The following is a 9,286-nucleotide window of genomic DNA, read 5'->3' as shown; positions in this document are numbered from 1 at the left end:
TCGTGAAATAGGCCCCAGGTCCATCTATTTCCTCAAATAAAAACTCTTTCTTACTGACTGCAATATAGTACACTACACAAGTCGAATAAAGTGTTTCCGCAGAATCTTCCCACCAAACGGTCAAAAGCCAATCACAAGATGCTACATCATCACGTACGTGCATGAGTAGCCTCGGTCCCAGGCTTACTTTATCTGCTATAAACTGTTAATAACATTTTCAATCAATCAAATCTGCTCGTGGTTGCTTATTTTTAGCACAAATTCTGGCAACACTGCTCCCACTGTGTCAACGTCACGTCGACGCGGGGCGGGGGGAGTCAGGTCAGTTGTGTGTGACTGTGAGAAAACACCATAACACGATGGAGGTACCGGTATCTGATTAGTTACTCTACTCGTACCTGAAGCCTCTTCTCATTGGATCACAGATCGGAGCCAGGATGCTGCTGCCCTCGTTACGGTCGTTGGTTCTCTGCGGGGGTCGCGGTGCTGCTGCTGGGGGGAAAGCGTTCACACACAGCAGCAGTGTGAGTATATTATGGTGTAAAGTATGCTTTATAATGCTTTGCTAACGTTAACCTCAGCCGGCATGGGGAAAAAAGGTCAGGTCAGAACCGTCAGATCAGATGATGGTAGGCCGTCGCTTGCTGATGATGCTGCTAACATCGCGGCATGTTTTGTAGACAAGCGACGCCTTGATCTTGATTCTTACTGGAATGTAAGAAAAGATGGTTAGGGTAGGTTATCTTCGGGGTTGTTCGACTCCAAGGCCACCCCTGGCTGGATGGTCACTCAGGGCCGCCGGGGTGGAGGAGTTTAGCGGGGCAGAGGTTCCCAACCACTGGTGGTACTCCGTACTTCAGCCCCCCTCTGGTGGTACACATCAGTTATTATGTGGTACTTGGGAGAGCCAAATATTTTCTGAGGTGCTACTAAAGTATTAAAAGGTTGGGAACCAATGCTATAGGGTGCACACTGCACTGCACCCCACTGCACAGTGCACACAAGAGGACTTAGGTAGCCTGGTTCTATAGCCCTTGTCCAGTGCGTTAGCGTTAGTGACATAGCCTGGTTCATCCCCTAGCTGGATCAGTGCTTGACATAATTATGTTGATATTGGAATAATGAGTTGCGTTCTAACAAAGAACATATACATGCTGATAGAGCAGTGGTTCGGGACCCCCAAATTATTTTGGGGTGTCCTCAGACTATTGGCAAACTGTAAACAAACTGACACAGTATACGTGTATACAGGGAGGGTATTGAATTACTTTTAGTATTGAATTTGTCTTTGTGTTGTAAACGCATTGACAGGAAGGGGACAGCATTGACAGAATGGGAAATATACATCATAATGTGTCATTTACGTCATATTGTCCCTTTCTTATTAATGGCGTTTAATGTTTGTGTTTGCACCGTTTATTTTACATCACTATTAAATCACCTAATCAACACGAGATAGACTTTAATATATTAGCGCCCCTCACTTAACACGGGTGTGATGTTTTTTAATACTAAATTGGCCAAATCTTAGTAAGAAAGAGGCAAACAAAAACACTGAAAATAGCTGATCAGCCATTTTAATAATAATTTTCACAATATTCACCTGTAGAACGGAGTCAAACTAAATGTTATGCCTTCAATTCCAAGTGCTTGTCAGGGTGGGGGGGCTGCCCAGATATGATTTCATAGCTGAGTGAGTCAAAATATCAGCAGGAATCTGTTTCTGCAATGCCTTCTGCTCAACTCCTGGATGCAACGCTATAACCCCCAAAAAAACTCTTTTTTTTACAGAGGAGTCCTCAGCTACGACAGTGGATGGTGAAAAGGACCCAGAGCACCATCACAGCGGAAGCAGGGGCCGGTTCTACTCCGACCGCCGTCACCGTACCCAACGCTTCCACCAACCGCATCGTTGGCCGCTGGTTAGTGGGATGCAGCGTGACAGTGGTCGGGGCCATTGTCTTGGGCGGAGTCACCAGGTAAATACATAGTTATGTGTAGGCCTGTCACAATTATTACACAATCGCCTAATCGCAATTATTTCGCATAATCGTCATAAGCATGTCGTTGAGAAATGTTGAAATATTTTAAAACGTGTACAGTCTGCTACAGTACAGTGTGCTACAGTACAGAACATTACTGTATAGTACAGTCTGCTACGGTACAGTACAGTATGGCACAATACAGTACAGTATGGAACAATACAGCAGAGTACAATATGGAACAATACAGTACAGTATGGTACAGAACACTGGCCACCTGGATGGCGAGGCTCTGCGCTAGAGTGAGACCGGCCAAAGGCCGGTCGAATTCTAGTTTATGTAATTTCTTTGTATATTTAGGTTATTTGCCATATCTTCCCTGTGCAACTTCAAAGCTTCAAAGTAAATTTGTATTCACTGGTCCTTACCCGTTGTGAGATATTTGCCCCCCCCCCCTTGTGGCCGTGAAGGGTACTGCGCCCCGGGTGCATTTGTAATTGGGAGTGATTGGTGCAGGCAGTAAGGAGTTACGGCACTGTTTCTGACAGACACACACACACGGACACACACACACTCAGACATTAGACATTGTTAGAATTATAGTATGATGATGATGATATGTTCCAGTGCTCATTGACAAAAACACAATCAAATCGTTAATCACAATTATCTGTGAGAAAATTAAATAAATCGTGTAATGTAAAATGACGTAATCGTGATGGCCTTACTTATGTGGTTGTGTCCGCAGTCCTACTCCTGTACAAACCGTTGATATACCTTGTCCTTTATGTGATCAGGCTGACTGAGTCGGGCCTCTCCATGGTGGATTGGCACCTGGTGAGAGAGATGAAGCCTCCTCAGACCCGAACAGAGTGGGAGGCTGAATTCTCCAAGTACCAGCAGTTTCCAGAGTTCAAAATGTAAGAAACCAGTGGTTCTCAACCTTTTCTTAATCAATCAGGGGCCAGGGGCCCACTTGAAATGCATTTTCAGAGCATGTTTAACAGTTTGACTGTTTTTTACGATTAACCCGCATTTTAATCAACCCCCCTTCACTGCCGAGATTGTTGTATTACCTTTAGAGCATACGCTGAATTATTTGGGCTTTTAATCCGCGAAAATCCATCAAAAAAAGCTCCCGTGGTTTGTTATGATCTGTGTGTAGCATCCACCATCTTGGTGCACCCGGAAGACGCACACAAGATTGGTTTCAATGAGGCGTTGCACCCAATGCATTTCCATTGGCCTCAATTTCCCAGAAGCCCTAGCAGCCCACAGCATGTGACGATTTCCGGTTTCGTCATCACAGCAAAGGCATCCAGTCTCATACTCCGCGACGAAGACGGATTTTCTTTTGATTCATTACATTACGGCGGATTAAACACATAAAACAAAAGGCGGGTATGTCCGATACGGCAGCGACATTAACCTGGAGTAATCCATTCCCGGCACGGAAACTGTTAATTTAATGATTAATCCATTGATTAGAATTCTAGCTTGGATCAATGAAGCCAACATATACTTAAGTTCTTATGTATTGTTATGATCACTATGTGATTACATTATGTTTTGAATATTAATGTCATAATTATCATTTAAATCGTAGTATTTTGCCTTTATTTGGGGGTTCTTGCAGCCTCTAAACCTACTGTTTGAAGCATTGGTTAAACATATTGGTTATGCTCTGAACTGTACTCTTGGTCGTGTCGCCATGTGTGTGCATAACAGAATGAACCACGACATGACTCTGCCAGAGTTCAAGTTCATCTTCTACATGGAGTGGGGCCACCGTATGTGGGGCAGGCTGGTGGGCCTGGCGTACGTCTTGCCCACCGTGTACTTCTGGAAGAAGGGCTACTTCAACCGCTCCATGAAGTGGAGAGCAGTGGGGCTGTGTGGGTTCGTCTTCTTCCAGGTGAGCCACAACAACAGATGGAGTCGTGAGAGATGAACGACAAAGACAACAGCAGTGATTCGTCTCAACGTTGATGCTTGATGTTGCTTCTTACATAGTCTCGCTTTACCAGACCCAAACCCTCACCCTAACCATAACCGCAAGCACGGGGCAGCACACCTAAACCTAACCCCAACCCTCTCCCGAGTCGGACCAATGCTCTTTCGAACCAATGATATGTCGGACCAAAGTATGCCTCCCAATGCTTTCATCATACAGTCTGGAGCAACGGAAGAGCTGTCATGAGTAAACTATAAAGCGGAAGTGGAGCTCGCCACTTCCGTTTCGTATTTACAGTTGCGCATAAATATATGAATAAATATAAATCATCTAAAAGGAAATAAAAAATAAGCTCTAAAGATATTTGAAAATATATTTCCGTGAACGGAAATGGCAGCTTCCTTACTCGGATTTCGGGAGCTGTAGTTCCAGACTAGAGATTGTGGAATAGTTGTCTGGCTACACGAGACTACTTCTTACAAGGAAGTACAGTAGGATATACATCACCTGAAGTTAGGGCTGTCAAGGTGAAGAAATCCAATAATCCACATTATAAAAGTTCACTTCAGCCAGTGGTAGGATACTATGATCCAATAAGGTCAAATAGAAACTAATTTAGCAAGACTTGGGCAATAATCCTCCTGCTCCTCCAGGCTCCAGTTGTCTCTCTGCTCACATTCACCCTGGACTGACAGAGCCACACTCTCCAGGTGCCACAAACATTTGCCAATCACTCAATCAGTCTAGCCTGATAGTGATAGGTGAGTCTTGGGCAGGGTTTCTCAATCACTGCCAGACTCGCAGCATATTGATATTCACCACAGCTGTATCATGAGCATGAAATAATAACTCAATGGCTTCTTATAAAGCACAGATCAGAAGATTAATAGCAAATGAGAAAGCACATCATAATTGCTACTTTTGATGCTATGATCAAGTAGGGCAGGGGTGCTCAAAGGGGCTTTGGAATAGCGGTGCCCGCGATACAGATAAGACAAACACTTGGAATGGGAAATAGAGGGGGATTTTTTTTTTAATTATTATTATTTTGAATGTAACTTTGTTATGCTACTGACGTTTGCACATAACACTACAAAACAAGGTATTACATTGTGGCTTCGCCAACTACTATAGAAGCAGTGAAGTCAGCTGATGGGCCCTTTTTGATTTTAAATATTTGATTCATGTGGTCTACTGCGTTAATTTTCGGAAACAAACACAAAAAGGTAGAATATGGAGTCAAAGGGGAATACCACTGATTTTCAACATTGAACTATGTCATATACCTTAGAGTTAGAAGGTGGAAATAATAAAAAGTCCCCCCTTCTCTTTAGTCTAGAACTGGAGGTCTAGAACTTGGGCTCATCTGTTCAGTGACTTCACAAAGATGTACTCTTTGTGATGTCAATACACATTTGTGATGTCACTGATACATGGTGAAGAGTTATCAACGATATGTGCTATGTATGATGTGTTGTCTCATTCAGGGCCTGCTAGGCTGGTACATGGTGAAGAGTTATCAACGATATGTGCTATGTATGATGTGTTGTCTCATTCAGGGCCTGCTGGGCTGGTACATGGCGAAGAGTTATCAACGATATGTGCTATGTATGTTGTGTTGTCTCATTCAGGGCCTGCTGGGCTGGTACATGGTGAAGAGTGGTCTGGAGGAGAAGCCAGAGTCGCATGACGTCCCACGGGTCAGTCAGTACCGTCTGTCTGCCCACCTGGGCTCTGCCCTGCTGCTCTACTGCGCCTCCCTGTGGACGGGCCTCACCATGCTGATGCCGCCCCACAAGGTAAGGTGCCACTTGAATTGTGGCAGAAATATAATGGTAGCCATCTGGAGAGTGAGACAATGTATAGTAGCTTTTACATGAATCTATTTAGGTCAGTGATAACCATAGTTACTACACCTATATGCAGAGTTGGTGATACTATATGTATGTCTATCTCTTCCATCAGCTGGCTGATACCAAGAGGCTGGCACAACTCAGAAGGTTTGCCAAAGGCACTGGAGGCCTGGTTTTCCTCACTGCTCTATCAGGTATGAACCTGCGACGTTTTGCACGCTCAGTACCTATCGCTCAGTACCCATTGTTATTGCATAATGGAATGTTAACATCTGTAAGCTGTGTGACATAGAGGCAAACTGTATTGATCAAAGTTGTTACATGAGGCTCTTTGGAATGCTGTGCATTTGTTGCGCCTGGGCTTGGATGCTGGGCTGATGTACAGGGTCTTCTCAAAAACGATGTACAGGACCCTCTCACAAACGAGACGCTGTATCTCAAGAGGTTATTCCTAATAAAATAATCTCAACACATGTACACGTAACTCCATACTGTGTTGCAGGTGCATTTGTTGCTGGGTTGGATGCCGGGTTGGTGTACAACTCCTTCCCAAAGATGGGAGAGCGATGGGTGCCTGATGACCTGCTGGCCTTCTCCCCTACCCTCAAGAACTTCTTCGAGAACCCCACCACTGTGCAGTTTGACCACAGGATCTTGGTATGTCAAACATTACTCCATTTATCAGTTGGTCGATCTTATCTATGCAGTACAGTGTTACAAAAATAGCTATAATCTACAAACTTGAAATGTGTCACTTTGTGCCGCAGTGTAAGCTTGTACATCAGCTATTTCTGCCATTTTTGGAAAATATATTAACCTTTTCCCACGTGGAAACAACGTGTGACGGTTATGCAAAATAATTGCGATTAGGCAACGGGTCATGACTTTGTGTCAAACGTGTATGGTTGTTGTCTAAAGCCCTAACCACACCAAAGGGTCAAGGCGGTTTTAGCGTTGTCCCTGCATTGTGGTATGTCTTGTTTCACGTTGACCCTAGTGTCAACGCATGGAATTCAATGGCCCAAACCACACCAAAGGGTCAAGACGGTTTTAGCGTTGACTCCTCGCAACCGTTTGGACCCAAGGAGTTGCATGGTGACCCTTTGGTGTGGTTAGGGCTTAAGGGCTATAAACACAGACAGACATATCTGTCAAATAATGCATAATAAAAGGTATTTCCATCTCTTCAAGGTTTTAGCCTTTTCTTCTTCTGCTCTCCAGGCGATGTCGTCGTTGACGGCCATCACAGGCCTCTATCTGTTCTCCAGGAGGATGATGCTGCCCAGGAGGGCAAAGATCGCCATCGGCCTCCTCGCCACGATGGCTTATGGACAGGTCAGTCCTGGGAGTGGCGTTTTAAGTTTGACTCCACAGGAGAAAACCAATGACTTGTTACGACTTAAGACTAAACGACCAAAAAATGGGGAATCTACAACGCATGTAGATCGGCAAAGATATGCGGGAACGCCTACTGAGTAGCAAAGAATACTACCTTCTGGCCTTGACAGCCCATGCATCCAAACAGAAAAGTCTTATCTGAGTGTATAAAATGATGTTATACTCACCAACATTGCAGCTGTATGGAAAGCTTGAATTATCCTCTTATCTGCAAAGTTCTTCATACAAATCCATCATAGAGTAGACATGTCGAATGAGCTACTTTCTGTCAAGAGATTTCATGCAGTTGATTATTTTCAGAGTTTGGAAGCGCTTGGAACCGTTGAGTGATTTCCAACAAACAAACTCTAACGCTCCATGCTACTCAATGTTTTGCCACTCAGTTACATGCTAGATTTGGGGATACGCTCCCCACATCTTATTTAACCCATTCTGACCTGAGATCAGATTCATACGAGGTTTCCGCCGGACAAACACTGGGTCTGATGAACCCATTCTGACCTGAGATCAGATTCTAAAAAATGTCAGTTGATTTTTCAAAAATAGCAGACCTACAAGCTCGTATCGCGCCACTCGGTGGCGCGATATGAGCTTGTAGATCTGCTATTTTTAAATAGCTAAAGCATGACGTGATGCTGACACCAAAATGGGGAGCGTGTCCCTTTTGGAAAAGTGATGCATGTGCATACTCTATTTTTGCTGATGTTATTCAGCATATATGGCATAAGTGCAGTGGTTAACATTATTTGTCTATTATGTTTGTGTCCATTCAGGTGGTCCTTGGCATCAGCACCTTGCTGCTGTATGTACCCACTCCACTGGCAGCAACCCACCAGTCTGGCTCTGTGGTCCTTCTGTCGCTGGCCATCTGGGTCCTGGCAGAGCTCCGCAAGGTGGCCAAGTAAATGCCTGCTGCAGGTCTGTGGATTAAATCCCCTCACGCAGTCTGCTCCATCGGAGTGAACCCTTTGCGCGCGCACTCCCAGTGCTCATGACTGGCACAGCCCTGGGCAGGCAACACTGCCTTGTGTAGATCTGCGCTCCGACTCCGAGAAGCGCACTTTTCTAGTTCGACCATGCCTTTTGTTGAAAGAGATATGTTGTTTTATTTTTGGAGGGGGTGTGGGGGAGTTGACCGTCTGTTACACTAGACGTTATGCAAAGACAGGCAGATTGAAATTACCCTGTATCAGGACTCTTTGTAGAGTGAAGGACACATATTTGGCTTGAAGCCAGAATACTACTCTTAACTGTAATTAGTTACCCTTTGTGTACATAGTTGAAATAAGAAGCGTGTGATTTCTTTTTTTATTATTTGTTTTGTGCTGGTCCTATTGCCTTATGTCTGAGTAGGGTCTATGAAAGCTACTGTATGTTGTACTTGTATACATACATGTATATCTCCTGACAGAGAGGTTATTGTAATGATCTGAACTGCAGTAAAGATGGCATGCATCTAGTGTTCAATCACTTTCTGCTTCAAACCTTATTGAAGGTGTCAACCAGCAGCTGTAGAGTTCTCAACGGGCCTGAAAATCAAGGCCGGCCTGGCTAATTAGCATAAGGTTAAGCAACAAAAGAAATACGAACCTGAGGTTAAATGTCATTGTATTGTATCAGTGGTGATTTTTCACGTCAAGGATCCCCCCATCTCTAAATATTGTTCCAGGGACCCCCAAGAAGCAAAGATTTGAGTTAAAATGTTTGCCTTGAAATATATATATATTAAAAGATTTGCACAAATGTTCGCAAAAAAATTATAATTTCAGATCTACAAGCTCATGCTTGTATATCTGCTATTTTTGATTAGCGAATCAATGTGCTATGTATGAAATCGAAAGTGACACAGCTTTCCCAGTTTTAATGGGTTAACATACTAAATATTGTATTAATTAAGATAAGCTCAGGATTTGCAGAGTAACTTGATTTAAAACTGGGGACAACTTGGCAGCCTTTGACTGAAGTGAATGCTGTATTATGTGTACAGGTAAATTATTTCTTAAATATTTTTGTTTTGACCTCGTGCTGATAATTTATAAGGTATGAAGGTTTTTGTAACGTATGTGTGGTTGGAAATGCAAATGTGACACCACTGTCTA

At 43.8% G+C, this 9,286-nt stretch overlaps 1 protein-coding gene across 1 annotated transcript; it reads left to right on the top strand.

The window, feature by feature from the left end:
- The first annotated feature begins 336 nt into the window (after positions 1-336).
- Positions 337-9,286, top strand: cox15 (cytochrome c oxidase assembly homolog 15 (yeast)). Its single transcript, XM_083775538.1, has 9 exons — positions 337-524; positions 1,792-1,979; positions 2,780-2,902; positions 3,711-3,897; positions 5,568-5,735; positions 5,902-5,983; positions 6,292-6,446; positions 7,011-7,124; positions 7,961-9,286. The coding sequence occupies exons 1-9, from the start codon at positions 438-440 to the stop codon at positions 8,090-8,092; spliced, it is 1,236 nt and encodes a 411-aa protein (XP_083631664.1). The 5' UTR covers positions 337-437; the 3' UTR covers positions 8,093-9,286.

Source organism: Protomyctophum parallelum (genome assembly GCF_964188405.1).
Source record: "Protomyctophum parallelum genome assembly, chromosome: 10".
Taxonomy (NCBI): domain Eukaryota; kingdom Metazoa; phylum Chordata; class Actinopteri; order Myctophiformes; family Myctophidae; genus Protomyctophum; species Protomyctophum parallelum.
This window is presented reverse-complemented; position numbering and strand designations above follow the sequence as displayed.

What these genes read in the sequence shown, in the direction of transcription:
- cox15 (XM_083775538.1), top strand. Translation starts at nt 438, where the DNA reads ATGCTGCTGCCCTCGTTACGGTCGTTGGTTCTCTGCGGGGGTCGCGGT. An exon ending in CGTTCACACACAGCAGCAGT is followed by an intron (nt 525 to 1,791) that starts GTGAGTATATTA and finishes TTTTTTTTACAG; the next exon opens with AGGAGTCCTCAGCTACGACA. An exon ending in TTTCCTCACTGCTCTATCAG is followed by an intron (nt 5,984 to 6,291) that starts GTATGAACCTGC and finishes ACTGTGTTGCAG; the next exon opens with GTGCATTTGTTGCTGGGTTG.